Source organism: Vidua chalybeata, chromosome 7, assembly GCF_026979565.1.
Source record: "Vidua chalybeata isolate OUT-0048 chromosome 7, bVidCha1 merged haplotype, whole genome shotgun sequence".
Taxonomy (NCBI): domain Eukaryota; kingdom Metazoa; phylum Chordata; class Aves; order Passeriformes; family Viduidae; genus Vidua; species Vidua chalybeata.
In genome coordinates, this window is record NC_071536.1 from 12,186,558 (window position 1) to 12,206,970 (window position 20,413).

General features: G+C 42.1%; 2 protein-coding genes across 3 annotated transcripts; both read left to right on the plus strand.

Moving 5' to 3' along the window:
• The first annotated feature begins 807 nt into the window (after nt 1-807).
• On the plus strand, nt 808-11,912 carry LOC128790555 (caspase-8-like). Its single transcript, XM_053947397.1, has 8 exons — nt 808-990; nt 4,590-4,919; nt 5,120-5,225; nt 6,258-6,390; nt 7,832-7,920; nt 8,563-8,674; nt 9,718-10,207; nt 10,917-11,912. The coding sequence occupies exons 2-8, from the start codon at nt 4,609-4,611 to the stop codon at nt 11,047-11,049; spliced, it is 1,374 nt and encodes a 457-aa protein (XP_053803372.1). The 5' UTR covers nt 808-990; nt 4,590-4,608; the 3' UTR covers nt 11,050-11,912.
• A 2,449-nt stretch (nt 11,913-14,361) lies between these two features.
• On the plus strand, nt 14,362-20,000 carry LOC128790554 (caspase-8-like). Of its 2 annotated transcripts, XM_053947395.1 has the most exons (7): nt 14,362-15,324; nt 15,571-15,676; nt 16,785-16,920; nt 16,995-17,110; nt 17,611-17,749; nt 18,642-19,143; nt 19,429-20,000. In XM_053947395.1, exons 1-7 carry the CDS (start codon nt 15,017-15,019, stop codon nt 19,562-19,564), a joined length of 1,443 nt encoding a protein of 480 aa, XP_053803370.1. In that variant the 5' UTR covers nt 14,362-15,016; the 3' UTR covers nt 19,565-20,000. The 2 variants fall into 2 exon arrangements, with proteins under 2 accessions (XP_053803370.1, XP_053803371.1); XM_053947396.1 differs by lacking the exons at nt 14,362-15,324; nt 16,785-16,920 and having other exon boundaries at nt 15,588-15,676.
• The last annotated feature ends 413 nt before the right edge of the window (nt 20,001-20,413 follow it).

A 20,413-nucleotide genomic window follows, 5' to 3' on the forward strand; every position in this document is an offset into this window, starting at 1 on the left:
TGTTTAAACAAAGTTTAAAGTACCCTGATTTGAACTATTTAGTGAGTATTTCACTTTTGTGTGTCGAGGGCTGTGTTGATGTGGCTGCACAGTGTAATACCTCCGTGCATGCTGTGGTACTTGCCAGCACCAGCCCAAAGTGGGGCAGGCTGGAAATGGAGCTGCAGCTGCCATCCAGCCACTTGGGCATTTCTGTGTGATCTCCTGCAGGGTGCTGTGAGATGGAAGTTTGAAACTCTTGGGGAGAGTGGGTCAGTTTTTTACAGCTCAGGTATTCATCAGCCCTTGCTGTCCACACTGTACACCTTTCCTGTAACTCCAGTGATACAGAGCTGTGCCAGAAAGAAACTGGTCACCAACACAAACAAACAAATGTGGTTAGTTGCTGTTGAGGCTTACTGGTAGCATACAGACCCACGAACGTGTACGTTCTCCACCTACAGAATTAAGGAAGGGTTGTATCTTGTGCAGCCCCTGGATAGTCAGATTTAAGTGGAACTAGTGTAAAAAGTCTTCTGGGGAACTTGTTATCTTGTCAAGGTCATGATCTTAAAGTGGTAATCAAGTTTCCTGGTATCCTGTCCCTTGTGTCATTTTTGTGCAGGAGCTGTGTGTGTCCCGCCTTGTGCCAGTGCAGGCGACAGTCACTACAGTTGCTGAGCAAGCAGGAGCTGCAGCAGTTTTTCTTCCTCAAGATCACCCTTTCTATGGAGATGAATTTTTGGCAGGCTGTACAAGGAAAAGATTGGGTCACTGAGGCAGTTCTGGAGGAAACCAGAGAGCAGGGGAGCCGAGGGAAATGAGGAAGACTAATTTAACAAAAGTACAGTAACATTTCCAGGAAGGGTGAGAGAGGAAGAAATCAAAAGTGAAACTAATAGTGGGTGGACCTTCAAACTGCTGATTGAGAGGAGAAGCCATTATCTTTTTGTCATAGTGCATATCACGGCACGGTGGCTCTTTCAGACTGCAACTGAAGTCTTGGTTCAGGTAAGACACAGAAGAAATTATGGAGGGAAAGAGATGCTGAGACTTGGAATGACATGGAGACAAACATTTTGGACCTGAAGATAAAAGAGTACTTGTGGTGTTCCTCTGTGCTGTTCCCGCCCTTTGGATGATAGTGCAATTCCTGCCAGTGAAACAAGGTTTTCTGATCTGTTACTAGAGTGTGCCTTTTGGAAGGAATTTGTACACCTCCTCTATCAATGGGTATGGTATAGTTTTGTGTTTGTAAAGATAGGTTGAAATCCATGAATGACTGTTTTAACAAAATTTTTTAAAATTTTAGCAAAATTTTAGAAAATGTCAGCACTCTAACTCTCTTCATAATGCTGCCATGAGGGTCTGCTGATAGTCTGGTAGCCATACTGAGTGCTGTATTGTTTCCTGCTGCATGGAAAATGCCAGTGATTTGCATGCTGGGAACCTTTCCATTGAAGGCTAAGTTCTTTACTTTAAAGAGAGCAAAGATGTAAGAAGTTAATTATATTCAAATTCTCCTCTAAATGGGGAAGTATATTACATAAATCAGTTCAGAATAATGTTCAGTTGTTGACTTCCCTTTGTTTACTGAGTGCTGCTACGGAATTCAATGCTAATAGTTGGCTTTTTTCTAAATTTAAAAAATATCTTCCTGTTAAAAATAAACTGGGGTGAGTTGGAAAGGGACTTCAGAGAAAGGGGGTAAGTCATGGCAGATCTGGTGACACAGCAGGGCAGTGGGACTCAGATATTTTAAATGAAAATATATAGATTCAGCCATCTCTCACTGTGTTTTAATTAGAATTTGTGTATGAAAGCAAACGTGCTTTGAGCTGTGCTCTATGCTAGAAAGCACTAGGTATGCTCCTTAGTTGTTGCCATAAAACAAGAGCAAAACCTGATTACTTCATGGCTTGTTTACCATTTTTTTCTCACAAGTTCTGTAATAACTAGTTCTCTGAAAATGGAAGTAGCTGAAGTAAGGATCTCCTACTTTATTAGCATTTTATTCCATTGTAACATATTTCTTGGAAGTCTGTGACAATACTGTGTTGTGAAAAGAGCAGACTTTTTCTGGAACTTTAGAGACTGGCTGTCTCACTTTCTTCAGAGTTTTCTCCCATGTAAGTGATTTTAAATTACAACTACAATTAATATTATTTTTACTTGTATCAGTTGTGTCTTTAAGTTAGCAAACTGGGAGAAAAAGTGGCAGTTAAATATTGTTTTAATTGTGCTCCCTGTAATTACAGACAGGTTTAAATGTAACATGTAGGTGGCACATCTCTTCTAACCGGAATTAGTTGATGGGTTTGAAACTTACAGCCTTTGAGAAATAAAATGAAAATTCTCTTTACAAGAAAGATTTGCTTTTATAAGCAATATCTCTTGTATCTTAAATGAAAGGCATGATTTATGTGAGAAAGAAGATAACTTCATAACTACCTACCAAGAAAATATTCTTTCCTCTGTGGTTATAGAAATATAAAATCAGGTAATCATTGAGGTTAAGCACATTCAAATACTACTGGTTTATATGGGCTGAAGGATATGGATCCTTGCCTGTTTAAAAGTTTGGTTTGAGTGGATTTAAAGAAAACAGTATTTTGGGGCAGAACACAAATTGTATATGCTGTGTCACACGTTTCACTGTTTTATCAGTTTGCTTGAAATGCAAAGGTTTAAGATTCAGTTGTACATTTACTAGATTCGGTTGTACATTCACTCTGGCTAACCCACACAATGATGAGCAAAGGCATGCCACAAAAAGTTCCTTTGCTATAGAGTGGTCCTTGGAGGACAGCTGAATACTATTGCCTGCTAATTATTATTTCCAGTTATTATTTCCAGTTTCCAGCTGGGCTACCTTGTTATTGAAACATTTGCAGTAGCAGTAAGTAAAATGGATTGCAGTATTCCAGTAGTGTAGGAGTAGGAAATTCTCTTTTGTCATTGTTGACTTTTCTGTCTCCCACTGCCAGTGTCTATAAGACAAGAGACCTCTTCTGAATACATTTATATAGTTTCTCTTCAGAGATTCCCAGGTGTCTGACACTAGGGCAGAGAAAGTAAAGTGGCAAACGGGTCTCTTACTAGAAGGAAGTGGAGACAGAACCTTTAAGTTCTAGCTGTAGGCTGATTTATCTCAAGCATTCTGAACATTGCTACAGGAGAGGTGTGATCAGGGGAGAAAGTCCTGAGGCAGTGGGGCAGCGCTGTGCTGAGCCAACTTCCTGCTCCTCCCTGAGACTCATGCTCCATCCCGCAGCCCGGCTCATTTCCTGGGGAAAGGCTGCCTGTGCACACGTGAACAAAACACACAAGTCTAATTTAGATAATGGGCACGCACCAGGTTAACTCCAGCAGGACACAGATCGGGCAGACTGGGCACACATGCCCTCCCCCCCTTTATGCCCTCTCTGTTCTCTCTCCATCTCCAGACTATCCATGTGGCAGCATCAACACAGAATCTAGGGGCTGGGGATATTCTTTGCTTTCTTCTCTTTCTTGGCTTGCAGAGCTAGAATATTTTACCCCATATTCCATTCTGAAGTTTGCTGTGGGAGGGAGGAGCTTGTGGAGATTTTTGTGGCTCGGGAGCCAGCACCTTTTGAGGAGTTTGTTCTGGGAGTTGTGAAGTGTACTGTTCAAAATTAAGGGCTTGTTAGCCTCCCCTCTTGTGGGAGTGTATTGTATAAATTTAAGGGCAGGTTAGATAATACCTTTTGAGTTTAAATATTGGGCTGGTGGCCGCAGTTAAGAAGATGGTACAATCAAACAATGAGAGCTCCTGACACGTCCGGTGTCTTTGTTCAGCTTGACAAGAGTTTATAACAGACACCAACATGCCATGGGGTTGCCACATCAGTGGACGCAGATCCCTTAAGTGTCCGGGGAGATAGCTGGAAGGCTTGGTATTTTCTAACTTCCCTTTGTGCTCAAAAGTTGAATCCATAAGCCTAGTTTAATATTTCTAAAGCTGGTGGAGAAAGTGGAGGAGAAGGGAGGTGTTATTCCGTGCTCAGTGAAACAGTTTGATAAGAATTCTTCTGGCCTTTTTAAAAGCGGGGGGTTGACATGATCTGTATTTGCTTTTAATGTTGTAAATTAATTGAGAGCTGGGAACTGAGTTTTACTTGATGCAGATGAACCAAAACAGGAAGAGGTGCTTTGGGTGTAAAATTTGGCAGTCTCATTTATTACACAGTCTATATTTCAGACTGGCAAGTGGCTGTTTCTCCCAAATGGTATCAAACTTCAAAAAAACCCAAACTCAAAGAAAACCAGCAGCAGCCTGCCAGGATTGTACATCTTGTACATTGGTACTTCCCACTGTCTAGACACACCATAGGAAGCAAGAATGATCTGTGATTTTCTCTGCTAATGTCACTTAGTAGAGAGGTTTCAATATCCTTTGTTAAGTCCAGAAAACTGAAGGAGCTAAGCATCAAAGCTATGACAGCAAGACAGCCTCTCTCTATTGAAATACTTCTGATTGCATGTATTTATTTTGGGCTATTCTACACGATGTGATACCGCTTATAGAAATCATGTTGTTGCACTAGTCTTACTGACAAATGAAATCAACTGCTGTTTGTGTTTAGATCCAAATCCTGATGTGAAATGAGTACAGACTTCCGCAAACTGCTTTTTGAAATTTCTGAGGCTTTGGTGACAGAGGAACTGTCAGCTCTTAAATTCCTCAGCCTGGACCATGTCTCCAGGAGGAAGCTGGAAGCCATCCATGAGCCCAAAGCCTTCTTTGAAGTGCTGCAGGAGAAAGACAAGATCGGGGCAGGGAACCTGTTCTTCCTGAAGGAGCTGCTCTACCGGATCCATCGGATTGACCTCCTCACTACCCACCTGGGCTGCAGCCGGGAGGAGATGGAGAGAGAGCTGCAGCTCCCGGACAGGGCACAGGTGTCAGCTTACAGGTAAACACAGGAGCATGCACAATGCAACAGTTCAGTGTCAACTGTCTTTTCTGTCTGCACTGTTGTCTTGTGAATATCCCAGCATAAATGTGTTTATTACACATGAATTCCTGCCATTGTGAGTTTTACATTTTGCAGTTCAAATGTTTAATTGTGGTGTTTACTTCTTTCTTGAAGGTCTCTCTATTGTTTATTGTCAGGCAACTGCTGTATGGAATTGCAGAGGACTTGACTTCAGAAGATGTCAGAAGTGTGAAGTTCCTGCTCCAAAAACAATTACCAAAGAACAAGCTCCAGGAAAATGCTGTATGAAAAGTGGTCTAGAGAAGTTTTTTGCAAGGCTAGTTCAGAGTCCTCTAGTTCTTGTAAGAAGGGAGGAAAGAGAAAGCAGTCTGCTCTCATGAAAATCTGGTTTGAAAGAATTGTGATGTTAACTAATAGCTGCTGTGTGAAAGAATGGATCCTTATTTTTTTGCATTGTATCTTTGCCTTTTTTTCTCTCCTGATTCTATTATCTCTCCACAACCTGTCTCTTTAATCTTATCTTCTTGCAAAATCCATCATGCTCTTCCTTTAATCTTTGTTTGGCATTTATAAGACAAATGTCTTTATAAGACATATGCTATACCTAAGAAGAGTGATGCTCACTAAAGGAAAAACAATGTTTTGGAGACAGAAAATCGAGTTCTAATGTGAGTTGAACCACAAATCTTTGTGTGTCAATGGGTAAATTTTCTTCTTTATTATGATTTGGAGTAACAGCATATTGTTAACTTTCCTCCAAAAGTATTGAGAGGTTGGGTGAGCTAGTTTAATATTGGTAATGAACTGTGTTATAAAAATGCTTGGTATTATTAAGAACCTTCCATAGGAGTCCTATTTATATTGTGGCATGTAGAGGAAAATTAGCAGATTTATCTCTAACTTGGTAGACAATTGAGCTTTAATAAACAAAATTAGTGCTGACAAGCTTTTCTGTGATAGAAAATGGAAAATGGCATAGCTAAAGGACTGAGCAGCACTTCATCAAAACACAAATGCACAACAGGATGTTATGTTATCCTCATCAGTGCTATGTACTGCTGAAACAAAGCAGGATAGCCTAGTTATAGGCAATTTCTAATAGTCCTGCTTTAACCTTAGTGAAGATGGGTTTATTTAGTTGCATTGCATCTTGACCCTTGCTTTAATGACTTTTGGAGGAAAAAGTAATAAGTCTTTAGCTGGTCCATCTCTGGGAATGAGGATGTTGTCTTCTGCACTGTTGCAGAGCTGCCTGATACTGCAGTTATCAAAGGTCACTGGATGAGTTTGGGTTATGTGTTTTTGTTTTACCAGTCAATGTTGCAGGTCCTTCTGGAAATGGAAATAAATGGGATAATTAAAGAAGATGACATGACAATGCTGAAAGATATATTACAGAGATTTAGACCTGACATAAAGAAAAAAATTGATGCCTATGAAGGAAAAGGTAAATTTATTTAAGCTGTTTAAGAACTGATCTGGGGTCTTTTGTGGGTTTTATGGCTCCATCCTTGGCATCTTAGAAGTCCAGTGATAAGGGAGACACCTTATGGTACCCTAGGAAAGGCAGAACAGCTCTGGAGAACTCTGATTTCTGAAGTTTTCTGCTACTTCATTATCCCATCACGGATTCTTGTATCTGTCCTTGAAGTATGTTCTGTCACTTGTAAATGGCCTTCTTCTGCCTTCTCTCTGTCTTAAATGCAATTTATCTGTTTGGGAAAAAGTGTGGTGCTGGTTTTGGACCAGCATAACTTCCAAGTCACTGCGAGAGACGGGAAATAACAGGTGCCTTAGGGAAACTTGTGTTGGGAGATATCAGCACTATCTTCTGTTAGCCAGGCGCCTTGCTCTTGGTCAAAGGGAAGCCCTGAAAACCAGTCACTTGGCTAAAGTGTAACTTTCTGTAACCAGATGGGAAATTTTAAGGGCTTCATTATATCCTGGCTGTTGCAGCTGAGGTGGTGCCTTCTAGCACCGCAACTGGGTGTTCCTTTGGGAAACAGGATGTCTCAGTCAATAACAACTTCCTTCTGAACAACCAGGTCGTTGAGTTTCCTCAGATACATTTAAAAAGTCCATGCAGTACCCTGCAGAGCTACCACGTAGTTCTCCCTGCATGTCTTTGTGCTGCTGTCCTCTGCTGGTGTCTCTAAAAGTGCAGAAGATAATTGTCAAGGGAGACTATTGCCAAGCAAGTCCTGTGTTGGGGAATGGCTTTCTAGTAGTATTGTTATTATTTTGTCCTCTTGATAAGTAGAAAAAAAGAATGTTGTTGAGCTTGTTGCCCTGACAATTAAATTTCATTTAAACGTTTTTGTAATTTGTAAAATGAGTACTGTGATTTTGTTTCCTTGGTTAGAGTCATGGATTTGATGATTTCTTAACTTTTTTCAGAAAGTTGTATTCAAATAAGTGCTCTGCGGAGGTCTTTCATTATGCTGGTATTTTGCATCCTTGCATCCACTCACACAAAGTTCTCTGGAGAAGGGACAGTAGCCTCAGAAGTAAATAGACCAGCATTTTGTACTATTGTACAAAAATGGTTATCCTCTTTCATTTATATATCCCACAGTTGAGAGGCTGGTGAATGGCTTGCCTGGGATGACTACTCACATTCAACCTTTTATTATTTGTATCTTGCTACCAGTAAAAGAGCAGAGGAGCAGAGAAGCAATGGAGCAAAGCCCTGCATGGCTTCTATAACAACCAGTAGTCTGTGAAACTGGAGCCAAGCTTGGCCCAGCTCTACAAAATGCTGGTGTCTCACTGGTGTGAAAACCCCCTCCACCTCACTCCTTGTTCTGGCTTTTTGAGTGTTGAAATATGCACAGTGTAAGATTTATCCTTGTAGTTTTAAAATGTTTTGTTTATCTTCTCCTTCTTAGAAAATTATTCTAGGGAAGAAGTCCGCTATCCTGCGTGTGTGTCTGCACATCCAGAGGAACAAGGAGCAGAGGGGGAGGCAGCAAAATGGGTGAGAAATACCTCAAGAGTACCTTTAAAGTATTTATCCATTTCCTGGGAGAGGGAGCATAAATTCATAACACTAAGCAGGTGGAACAGCCAAGATACAGGGATAGGCTTTGGAACAATTCCTGTTTTCCAAACAAGACCGAGCCTTCTTTGTGGGGACCTGGTTGTCAGCAACCTTTTAAGCAAGATATGAGCAAACAGTTGAGTGAAGAAACCAATCTTAATGATAATGGAGCCTGGGACATTAAAGTCCTGGCCAGGATACCCCTAGACAGAGGTGAAGGGACTAGCAGAACCCCCTACCTCACTGGAATTTCACAAGGACCCTGAGAGGAAATGGTGGGGTGCAGGAACTTTTCCTGTGCATATGGAAATTTATGTTTCTGGATCCTTTCTCCCATGTCAAAGTCATATCCTGACCGAAGAGAGAGAGGAGGAGGGGTTCAGGGAGACAAAGCAGATTCCTCTCCTCTGTAGCTAAATTGTATCCTTAGGCTTTTCCTTTCTTGTTTCTTGGCCTTTGTGATTTTCTTTTGTGCTTAGATAATGATGGACTAGCAATCTGTATATAGTGTATTTCTCTTTTGAATGCTTGGCTCTGCTTTCCTACCTGTTTTGGTTTTTTTCTTTTTTGTTTCTGCAGCATGGGAAAACATATAAGATGAAAAATAACCCCCATGGTTACTGCTTAATTCTTAACAACCACATTTTTAAAAATCCACGTTACAATAGAGAGGGGACATTGCAAGATGGAGGTAAGTACTTTTTAAATCAAATTAGTGATTTGGGTTTTTTTCTCTGATAATTCTTGAAAACAATTATCTAATCTTTTCTGTGAAGAAGAATCATGTCCATGGTACTCCTTTTTCTCCAGAGACTGGAGTGACAGTCACTGTGCCAATTGGAAATATGTAACTTTCAACATTTAGCTGGTGGATTAAAGATGGATCTACTTTTTGTTCTAGGAAAAAGGCATTGTCTTAATTGTTTATATGTACAACTAGAGAAAAAGTGATTATTATTACACCTTCCCAATTTTGACTGTTTTCAGTTCTTACCTATCATGGAAAAATATTTTAAGTCCTCAAATTCTCTTCAATGATCAAATAAATGCTCTGTAACTTTCCTTAAAGCCAGTATTTCTGCAATCACGTTTAAGATAAACAAGAGTAAAAAAGTAAAGTCAGATTCCTGAAAGGACATGTCACAGATATTTTAACTCCATCCAGCCCATTTACAAGCTGCTTTCTTCCCAGCTACTTCCTCTCTGCCCACACAACAATTAGGCCACCATTTGCTGAGAAGTCTTCATAGCATTTGTGAGCAGGTTATTCTGATTCCCTTCTTGCTGCATCAACCACTCACACAGAATGAGGGACCTACTTCATTTGAGAGTGACATAACTTGTCATTCTAAAGAGGTGGCACTTTAACTTGCCAAGTGCTGTTCTTGGGCATCTGAGACTACTATGCAATGCATAGTCAAAGCTTGCTTTAACACAGTAAACTTCACTAATTTGTACCAATACAACATAGAATCTGAAACCTGTTTTTGTTTTAGACAGCATGATACTTAACCCAGTTGTGTTTAAAAAAAATAAAATTAGGCAAATTAGGCATTTGGGTTTTTCTAATAGGATCTGGCAGGCTAAGAGCCAGTCAGGTGATTTTACTGGTGGGATCTGAATACTTCTGCTAATATCTGATCTACTACACAGACACTGTATTTGTGTAGCATCTTTCAGCATCTTCCTTGTCACTGTGTATGTTTAACAAATTCCTTCTGATTTTTTCCCCAGAGGCTGTGAAGAGGGTCTTTAAGTGGCTTCAGTTTGAGACATCTGAGTACATGGATCTAGAAGGAAAAAAAATATATGAGACAGTTAAAGAATACAGCAAGAAAGATCATAGAAATATGGACTGTTTTGTTTGCTTCATTTTCTCCCATGGTGAAAAAGACAAAATAAAAGGTGTTGATGATGAGTGCGTAAATATTGAAGATTTAGTCTCCTGCTTCACTGGAACTAATTGTCCGTCTCTTGCTGGTAAACCCAAGGTGTTTATCATCCAGGCTTGCCAAGGCACTGAACGTCATCCATCTGTTGCAGTAGAATCAGACTCTTCTGGACATCTTGAGGTGGATGCTAGTCCTTTGACTTCCATTCCTGATAAGGCTGATATTCTGATTGGCATGGCTACAGTGGAGGACTGCTTGGCCTACCGCAACCGTGAGACTGGCAGTGTTTACATTCAATCCCTCTGTGAGAAGATGGAGTTGCTTTGCCCACTGTAAGTACTATTTCTAATTCTTGTACTTTTAGAGTTTTGCAGATGCGCATACTTAAGCATGCTGTGCTGAAACACAGTGGTTTGCATTTGTGCAATTAATGCTTTTCCCATTCAGGACAGTGGAGAACAGTATTTATTTTGAAATTGGGCACTGTTAGTCTTTTACAGATAAGCCAAAGTATAAGTGACTTCCCCTGGTTTTCTTGTGATAAAACCATGTTATAATGCTGCAATGTTGCACACAAACAGGTGTGTATATGTGTGTTTTTTAACATTTTTTGACTAATAAATTTTTTTTTTCCAGTGATACCTGATTAGAGGTGAAATTGTTGAGTGATTACAAAGAAAAAAAACCCCAGTGTTTTGCAGGCAAAATTTTCATTGTTGCCTCCCACCTATCCCCTCATAAATTTCATTTAGAAAATATGGCGTCCAGAAGAAGAGGTGGAGAATGTATAGGTTTGTTTCATCTTCGCGACCTCTTCTGGCTGTAACCAGAGCAATGCTACATGAAGCTTGCTTTTATTTCCCCCAAACACACTGAATTCTCTGGTTATTCAGTGGAATGTGCAATTTCAGTGGCAATAGGGTGAGGAAGATACCAGTCTTCCCTGGGATACCACTTTATTGGGGCAAACACACATCACCTTCCTGGCCGAGCTGCAAGTACCATGTGTTTCAATGTAACGTCTCTTCATTTTTGTTCAAGGCATGTGGATCTCACAGACATCCTGACTGCAGTGAACGATGAAGTGGCAAGAAAAGAATTAGAAGGATTTAAGCAGATGCCAAAGATAACATCAACACTACTGAAGCGACTGATCTTTGAAGTTCCACAATGAAAAGCAGACAAGTAAGAATACACTTGAATGACATGTGGGCTTTGACAGGGAAGAGAATTTACATGAGAAATTATCTGGATCTATGTAGTAGCCCCAGCCCTTTAAGGAGGCATAGGACCTAAATTTTCCAACATCCATATTAAATCAGTCTTCAACACCTGGATCTGTAGCGGTCGGGTAAGGCTGTGGAAAATCACAGATCATCAGGCTTCTTATCCTGCAGAAGCAGTGGAGTATGTTCAGTCTGGGTTTCAAGTGAGAAAGGACTTTCAAGTAGTACTGTAGAAGTTATTGGAAATGTCAATGAAGTCCCATTTGTGTCTGAGTTAAGTCCCTAAAATCTGCAAAAAAAGAACAGATTCAGAAAGCTGGATCCATTCCCAAGCAGCATGTGTAACTGCCTTACCCAGAGGTGAACCATTGTCTGTCTTTGGAAGCTATAAATGTTCTTGGAAAATAACATCCTGCTCCAGAAGGACCAAACCCCCATGATTATGTTAGTTTGGTTCTTTTCTTCTAAATATTTGGTTTGCTTTATGTCAATCATTTACTTGAATAAGCAGCCCATCTGTATAACTTTTTCAATAATAAAGGTGTCTCCCTGTTCTTTTAAAAGTTTTAAAGTTCTTTTAAAAGTTTTCTGTACTTTCTGATGTTTGTATATTTCTACTAAAGTTTCTCACACACTGTCATGTAAATAGTGATTGTGTTACATTCTTCTCTGTGGGAGGAGAGAATTGATAGACCATTAGTTTGACCAGTGTGATTAGAGAGGTACCAATTTAATCTTCCAATCCACTGTCACTTTTAGAATTCTATATATTGCGAGATCAGAAATAAAACTTCCTCTTCTCTCTCTTTTACATCTAGCGTGAATGTGTGAATTATTTCGTGTCGTAGTATGATAATAAAGGTTCTCACTTCGCTATTTCTCAGAGCACTCAGGGCAAAGTGTGTCTTGAATGACTGTGGAATACTGAAAGGAAGCTCTGTAATTGTGTTTCTGTTAGAATAAATTCTCTTGGTTTTTATATCACCTCAGTTTGTGGTGTGTTCCTCTCTTGGATGAGCTTTCTGAGGGACAGTCAGCATGACAAACACTTTTACCCCACAGAAGTAATTTTACTTTTGTTGGAGTGTTTGTTGGCAGCCACCCTGAGGGGCAGCAGCTGGAGAGATGGTAGGAAAGAATAAATTCAGGACTGTCATGATAGTGGCAGCTGATGCCAGTAGGGCCATTCAGTAACTGCTTCCTCTGTGAGAAACTTGCTGGAAGGTGGCAGCTGCTGCAGAAGTGAAGTTGCACATCTGCAGCATTTCTGTTTCTCATATTTCTGTGTCAGAGTTCAATATACTCAGACCAAGGTATTTCAGCTATTTTACATAAGAAGGAATTGGATATCAAATTTAATTATTTGGTATCTTTGGGGATACACGGGATTTTGATTTGGTAGGGTAAGACACCTACATAGGTATGCTATCTGTCATGACCCTGGACATTCCCAGTCATGGTGGAACATGGGTGGAAGCCAGCTCAAGCCCATTGCTCTTTTCAAAGCTTAAATGTTTTATCAGTTGTCCAGGTTTTATACTTATATTTTGGTTTGGGTTGAGCCACATATCCACACCCTCCATGGTGGTCTGGCTTGCTCAGGAAGACATTATTCCTTGTTAATTGTCTTGGGGTACCTGATGATCCACAGGTGCAAATGTCTCCTCTAAAACTAAGGTCACTCTCCAATCCTGGTGTTGAGGTAAGTTGGACTTTCTTTATTATCTGTTCTTCCCTGAGATGGTGTGGTTTTTTGTCCTCTTCTGAGCTGTCCTCCACTGGAGGAGGGGGGGCAGGCACAGGGCTATAGAGGGTGCTGATCAGTCACACCCTATGCCTATTAAATTCCAGCTACCTCCACAGTTTACCATGATCACTTGTGGATGAAGACCTACTAGGAGGAAGAGAAAACCCCATCAAAATCTTTAAAGAATCACAGAACAGCCATACTGTGAATTTATATGTAGGTCATGCAGCAATCAGGCAAGGAGAAAACACACTTTGAATTTTGCAGTTCTGAGCCAAATGTGGCTGGTGGGTTTTTGCACGGATTTGTGTCCCACCCACAGAGCTGAGTGGTAAGAAGGAAGTTGGTTCTGCAACTTCTTGACTGTTTTTTCTCTCTAGTACAAGCTAGCAACAGTGAGGGGCAATTACTTTTTCTCTGTGAAGGCCCTCAGCTTTGTTTTATACTGTGCCTTTTCTTTCCTCCAAGCTCATGGCTGGGAGGCCAAATCCAGTCAAAAGCCTGGCACTTAATTCTATTTTGTTTTCAGACAGCAGAGGCACTGCCACCAGAATGTGGAGCCAGAAGTCTGGTAGGAAAGAAAAGCTGGTAAGTTGAAGTCCTGCAGACTTAAACTGAGCACAGGCAAGATCAGAGTGGTGCTATTTGAAAAGGAAAACATTTACAAGAGTTGGGGAGGACTGTTAGCTAAAGAAGAAATAATGCTGTCCAGGGGCATGAGTCCTTGCCCAGTCATTCACGTTTGCTACCTATTCTTTCAGTTTAACAGTAGTGTTGAGTGTTCAGCCTTTTTATTCTGACCCCTAAAAAAGGTGGGCACATTCTCTGAGAAATTATTCAAATCTGCCTCTTTTCAACTAGAGATATTTCAAATGATGAACAGAGAATGGCATGTTTAATCTGCAATGACTTCTTTGCAATGTGCTAAGAAATATAAGTGAGATCTTTGGGAATTCATTAATTTCTGAGTGTTCTTTCTGTAAGTATGCCTTTGCTTGTTACTCTGTTCTGTTTTTGACAGCCACTGGAACTCCCTGGGCCACAAATGTGGCTGGCTCTTGTGAATGCCAACCATACATTCCTAGCTATGTGGAATGTTATCCTGGACACATTTCCTGATCTTGGCCTAAGTCTTCTTAGTTCTATTAGTTTTATATGTGTAGCCACTTTGTGTTTAGGCCTGATTTGTCTAGGTACGTGAGTGCAAAGATGGATCCATACATCCTTAGAACAAGATAGGAAGATCTTGTTCTAACATGTCTTGAGGAGAGGTCAGCTTATGGCCTGTTGAAAAGTGCCTTGCTTTTTGGATTCCTTCCACCTTTGACCCAATTTGCCATGCATATCGTAACCAAATATCTTGCATAGGATTTTGAACATTGATAAGGCACTTCTAGGATAACAATATAGAGATTTCTGTTTCATATATTGTTAAAGTGTTTTTTACTGGATTTTTGGGTAAGAAAGGGATGCTGGTTTCAAATCAGTGCAAGAACACTGGTTCTTTATTGGACAGTATGGATGTGCTGAGGGTTGCTCTCTGGCTCAAAGTGAGCATTAAGGTGTTAAGGTTCATCTTCAGAAGGATGAAATTCCAGTTGGTAAAATCTCTCCCTTCCTGTTGTGAAATACCATCTATCCATGCTGCTGCACTAGAAAGCGAAGTGGAGGTGGTGCAGCATCCCAGGGCCCTTCACCACACCGCACTGCCTGCTCCTGTTGTGGAACTGTCTTGAGTAGATGTAGGACGGCCGGGAAGGGAGCTATTTTCCATGGCTGGTGGCTGTTAGGGGCCGAACACCTGCAGGGAGCGTGCTGCCTTTTCTGACAGCAGCCCAGGAGGCTTGCAAGGAGGAAGGCGCATCAGTGATGTTATAAAAGCTTCCGTCTCCTTGTATTAAAATCGCAGTGGTTTGGCCTAGCAACCAGAGAGAGGCAACTCTCGGCAGGAAAAGCCCGGGCAGAGGGAGACCTTTGCATCCGCACTAGCCGGTTCGGTTTGCTCAAGAATAGGCTCAAGAACGGGCGGAATTGTGAACAGACAAGGCCCAAGACGCGCCGCTCCCCACAGGAACTGCGGGGTGTTTCGTTCCGGAAGTTTAAATCCAGAGGGAAGCGCCGCCCCAGGTCGCGCCCCGCCCTCCGTTGTGCGCGGCTGTGGCGCGGCCATGGAGCTGCCCCGGGAGCTGCTGCTGGCCGTCAGCGACGAGCTGGACCGGGCCGAGCTGGCGGCGCTGAAGTTCCTCAGCCGGGACCATCTCCCCAGGGGGAGGCTGGAAGCCGTCCGGAGCCCGTACGACTTGTTCGAAGCGCTGCAGGAGAAGGTCTTGCTGGAGGCGGGGAACCTGGCCTTCCTCAGGGAGCTGCTCTACCGCATCGGGCGGATCGACCTCCTGGTTTCCCACCTGGGCTCCAGCCAGGAGCAGGTGGAGAGGGAGCTGCGGGCGCCGGGCGGGGCGCGGGTGCCGCCCTTCAGGTGGGTGAGGGCGCCGGGCTGGGCTGGCGCGGCTGCCCGCCTCATTCTGTCCGGGACAGCCGTCACCTCTCAACACCGGGCTGAAGGGTTTGGCTTCAGGCGGCCCTGGGCCTTGTGTCCTCCGTCTAAAACGGGAAAAAATGGGATAGTGTGCTGGGGCGACAGTAGACAAGAGCGGTACGGTAGTACGGAGTTAAGCTGTGCTTGGAAACACAATGAAACAACGTCCTCTACTTCTTTTTCTAGACACTTGCTCTTTCAGCTGTTTGAAGATGTCACTGAAAATGAGCTGATGTCTTTCAAGTTACTTTTGGTCAATGAATTGCCAAAAAGCAAGCTAATCCGTGAGACTGTAAGTATCTCTTTAATACTTTAAAAAAATTATAATCCATAGAGGCAATTGAGTTGCTCATGGGTGAGTGAGCTTCACTCTTCTTTATGGTGTCACTCTTAAGATGAAAACACCACAAGAAAAAGGGTGCCCCTGAGTGCATATGGGACTTGGTTGTGCTGGTGTCGGGCACAGCTTTTGCAGCAGTGTCACAGCCAGCTGTGCCAGGCACTGAGGCCATCGCATCCAAGCAACACAGGGGACTCAGGGTACTCAGTGGCCTTAATCAGCAAAAAACTGATGAGCACATTTACTTATCTTGCCCAACAGACTTTTTTTTTTCTTTCTCAGTCATTATCAAATATAGAAGGTGATCCACTGTGAATATTATTTTATGATGTTTTTTTAAAATGCAGGAAATACAGATCTAAGCAGCAGATTCTTCTCAAGGCTAAGTCAAATGAGTTGGAATTTACAAGTAGTCTTGCAGGAGATCCAGTGCTTTTATGCTGTCCCCGCCTGGAGTTCTGACTCCCTGGTACTTTGTTCTGTCTAATAAAAGTTTTGAGGATTTTTCTTCTTTTCATAGAGGGGAGACTGTGAGAGCTGTTATAGTAAATTCTTGGGGTGACCACTATGCTTTGCTACTCACTGGTGAGTTTCTGTATGTTGGGTCCCCTTTTGCATCTGAAGCAAAAGGGCCCCGAGGGACAGAAAAACCTTTTTGCCAGTGCTTGAGATGGTCACTGCAGTGATTCTTCTGTTTCAGCTGAATGCACAATAGCCACTGAAAGTTGAATGAAAGCATTAAAAATCTTGCTACGTATTCCTGTATGACCACTGTTAGATGCCCTGGGTTGGATCTTAAGTAGATCATGGCACCTCTGAGCTACAGAAAGGAAATTAGTATGTTTTGAGAAGATGTTGGTACTTAACAGTACTTGTAGGTTTTGTTGAACTAGGATTAACTGGCTCAGCTGAGGTCTCACCTGAGCTCCCAGTTAGCTGGATTGACTGTGGGTCACATGTGCTGTCACTACATTGAAGCTTTAGGTGCACATGCTGCAGCTTCACTCCCAGTGGCAGCATGGAGGTGCCCTAAGAGCAAACTGCCTTTCTGATTACCCAGACAATGCTTGACATTCTCACTGAGATGGAGAAGAAGGGCCTTCTGGGGAAAGACAACCTAAGTATGCTGAAGAGTCTCTGTGAAAAAATTAACATCAGCCTGTGGAACAGAATTGAAGATGGATTAAAGCTGTTCGGTAAAACAACAAAACAGCCTCTTCTTGAAGTGATGTATAGGTATTGTACAGGACTGATCATGAATGCTTTGCAGGCCAAGAAGGGATGCTCATCACAGAGGAACAGAGGGGCAGCACAGGATGCCCTGAAAGACATCTGCTGTCATCTGTAGCACCTGGTCCTCCTGGCAGTTTTAATGACTCTTCCCAGGTAAGTTAATTTATTTCTTAGAAACATCATCATTTGGCCTTAGAAGAACTCACCCCTCCACGAAGTGAACAGTTGTTCTAAGACCAGCTGTTAGAAGCACTGTCTATAAAAAGAAAAATGCACATCTCTGCATCCTTTATTCTGAAGCTGTGTCACAGCTGCTGCAGTGTTGTGCTTCAGAAACATCTGCAAGAGTAGCAAGGTAGACTGAGTTCATGGTACCAGGAATGAGGCAGTTGGCAGTTGGTTTGGCACTGAGATATGAGTGAACAGAGCACCTTGTGTGGGCTGAGCCTGATTTGATTGTCCAGCAGGGTGGTGTCCTGCACAGACTGCCAAAGGCAGTGGGGCAGGGTACTTGCCAGGCCCTGGGAGCAAAGCTGTTGAGAGAGAGCTGCCTGGAGAGGAGGCCAGCTGGCTCTGTACCCTGTTCTGCCACTCGCAACAGCTAAGGAGCACTTGGAGGAGAGCGCAGGAGTTTCACCAGTCTTCCTTTTCAGCTGCTAGAAGCTTACAAAATGACCAGCCGACCCTGTGGAGTATGCCTGATCCTGAATAATCATAATTTTGCAAAAGCTAGGGAAGGAGTGCTGCAACACAAACACATGAAGGATCGGAATGGGACAGACATGGATGCAGGTACAGTGAATGTTAAAGATGAGTTTGTGAATCTTTAAAAATAGAAATCTTGTTTCTCTTTGTAAAGGTCTGAATTTCAGTCTTCCCTTTCTAGGATTACTTTTGTTGTAGTGGCTCAGTTGGCTCTGTTCACTGTGCTGACAAGTCCTAATCAACTCATCGAGTTTTTAGTGCCTGACACTGAACAATTCACTTGCATTTTTCAGTTTTAGTGAGTTAACTGAAACCTTAAGCAGCACCCTGAGCCTGGACTTTACAAGCTAGGCTAGCTTTACATCAGCCTTACACATACTAATTATAAAATATGTAGAAATATGCAAGAAAACCTTTTAATGACAGTTAAGGGAATGCAGTAGAGATATGATCAGTGATTGGACTACTAGAGTATTTTCAGACCAGGAGCATATGTGTGGCAGCAGCTCTCTGGCCACAGAGAGCAGGCATAGACGTTCCCAGGCATTTTCCTGGGGAAGGCTGTGAGAAAATCAGAGAAAATAATGAGAAACAATTCTTATCTCCATTTGGTGCACCTGCTGTTGTGAACATGTGGAATGTGTCATGGGGATTTGCTTACCAAAGGGTGATTTCTTAATTGGACACTGGATGGTGTTTGGATTGATTTATCAATTAGGTCAAAGCTGTATCGGACTGGTTGTAAGGGTTACGGAGTTTCTTAATTAGTATAATATAGTATAGGATGATATAATAAAGCAGTTGATCACCCTTCTGCAATCATGGAGTCAATGCTAATTATTACCTGGCTGGGGGCTTGCGGCGACAGCTGTGTGGATGTAGCAGATGACCAATTATGTCTAGAAATGCAATCTGCAGTTGCAGAGTCCAACTTTCATATAATGAAATGTCTCAAATTTCCCTTCTCTTTGCTTTCCAGCGGCTCTGAGGAATGTCTTTAGCAAGCTTCATTTTAGAGTAGAAGAATATAGAGACCTCACTGCAGAAGAAATCCGTGAGACTGTGAACATCTTCCAGAGTGCAGACCACGAGGACAAGGACTGTTTTGTTTGCTGTATCCTGTCTCATGGGAAAAAAGGCATTATATATGGTGTTGATGGGCAGGAAGTACCTATCAGGGAACTGACCACTTCTTTCACTGCACAGAATTGCAGTTCACTTGCTGGAAAACCAAAAGTTTTTTTTATTCAGGCCTGTCAAGGTGATGCTTTCCATAAAGGTGTGGCCATTGAAACAGATTCTGGAGAGGAAGATTCTTCTGTAGAGCGAGATGCGAGGCTTCAGCTTGACTGCATCCCTGCAGAGGCAGACTTCCTCCTGGGCATGGCCACCCTGCAGGATTACGTCTCCTACAGAAGTCCCAGGGAGGGAACCTGGTACATACAGGCACTGTGCCAGCACTTGGAGTACAGCTGTCCTCGGTACGTATGTTTCCATAAGCTTTTTTTTGGCAACACCTGAATTTTCCTTCTGGATGACAGGAATTTGATTTAGATGCAGAGGTAGATGATATGCAGTGGGAATACTTGCTCGGAGTTAAAACAGTGACATAAGACAGAGCAGCACCATGCAAACTGTTCAAAGCAACTTAGGGAAGTGCTCTGAAGCCTATTAAAAACAGGAGCTGTTAGCACTGGTGTATATCAAGACAGCAAGAATGTTATTTTGCTGATGTTAACTGCCTAACTGTACTTGTGTCTTTGCAGAGGGGAAGATGTTCTCACCATCCTGACAGCAGTAAATCAAGAAGTGAGCAGAAAAACTTGTGAGCGGGACTCAAAGAAGCAGATGCCGCAGCCCAGTTTCACACTGAGGAAGAGGCTCATCTTTCCTGTCAACTAAATGGGAGAGAACTGCATGGCAGAGAGAGCTGCTGCAGCCTGGAATTGGCTGGTTTCAGCTCAGAATTCAGTCAGACATGACAGACTTCACAGTGCCTGCTCTTAGCACAAGGGCAGATATTTTTGATTGAAAATACAACTACAGAGGAAAAAGCCTTAAGAAATTTGTATTAATACATTAACTTGTATTAACTCTTTATATTTGAGAGCATCTCTGAGATGGTCTCTGATTTATCTCTGATTTATTTAGCTGATCTCAGTGGTTTGCTGGCTAAAATACACTTGGTGTCCTTTATCAGCTGGACCACATTGCTACTGCTTTCATAAGGTATCTTTGCAAGGCAACTTTTAGAAGACAATCTCTATAAAGCTTTGTGTACTTTATGCCTAACCTTTGGAAAATAAAGAGAGGAGTGTTGTAAATTTTATAGGATATAATCAGCTCACATCAGTGTGTTTTGTTACTTGTCCCCATGACTTAGAATCATTCATTCTTAGTGGCTTGGTACACTTCAAGATCAAGTTAAGCATTTATCATCTGGTATTCTCAGCAGGATGTATCTGACCTGGATTTCAGTGTATCCTCTATATAGAGTCTCAACAGCAAAAATCAGTTGCTCTGGTACAGCTTCATGCTTGAAGATGTCCAGTTACCCTAAGTTCAGTTACCTTGCTGAGCTTTGAGTCTTAGTTCTAAGTACAGAAAAAGTCACTAGGTAAGTACCCAGCTCCTTAAAACATTTTATATTGCCTCCCTTGGTGTGCATGCACACAGAACTGCTTCAATGTCTACTCCCATTTGTCACAAATCTATAGGGCTCAGATAACATCAGCTACTGAGATGTAAAAA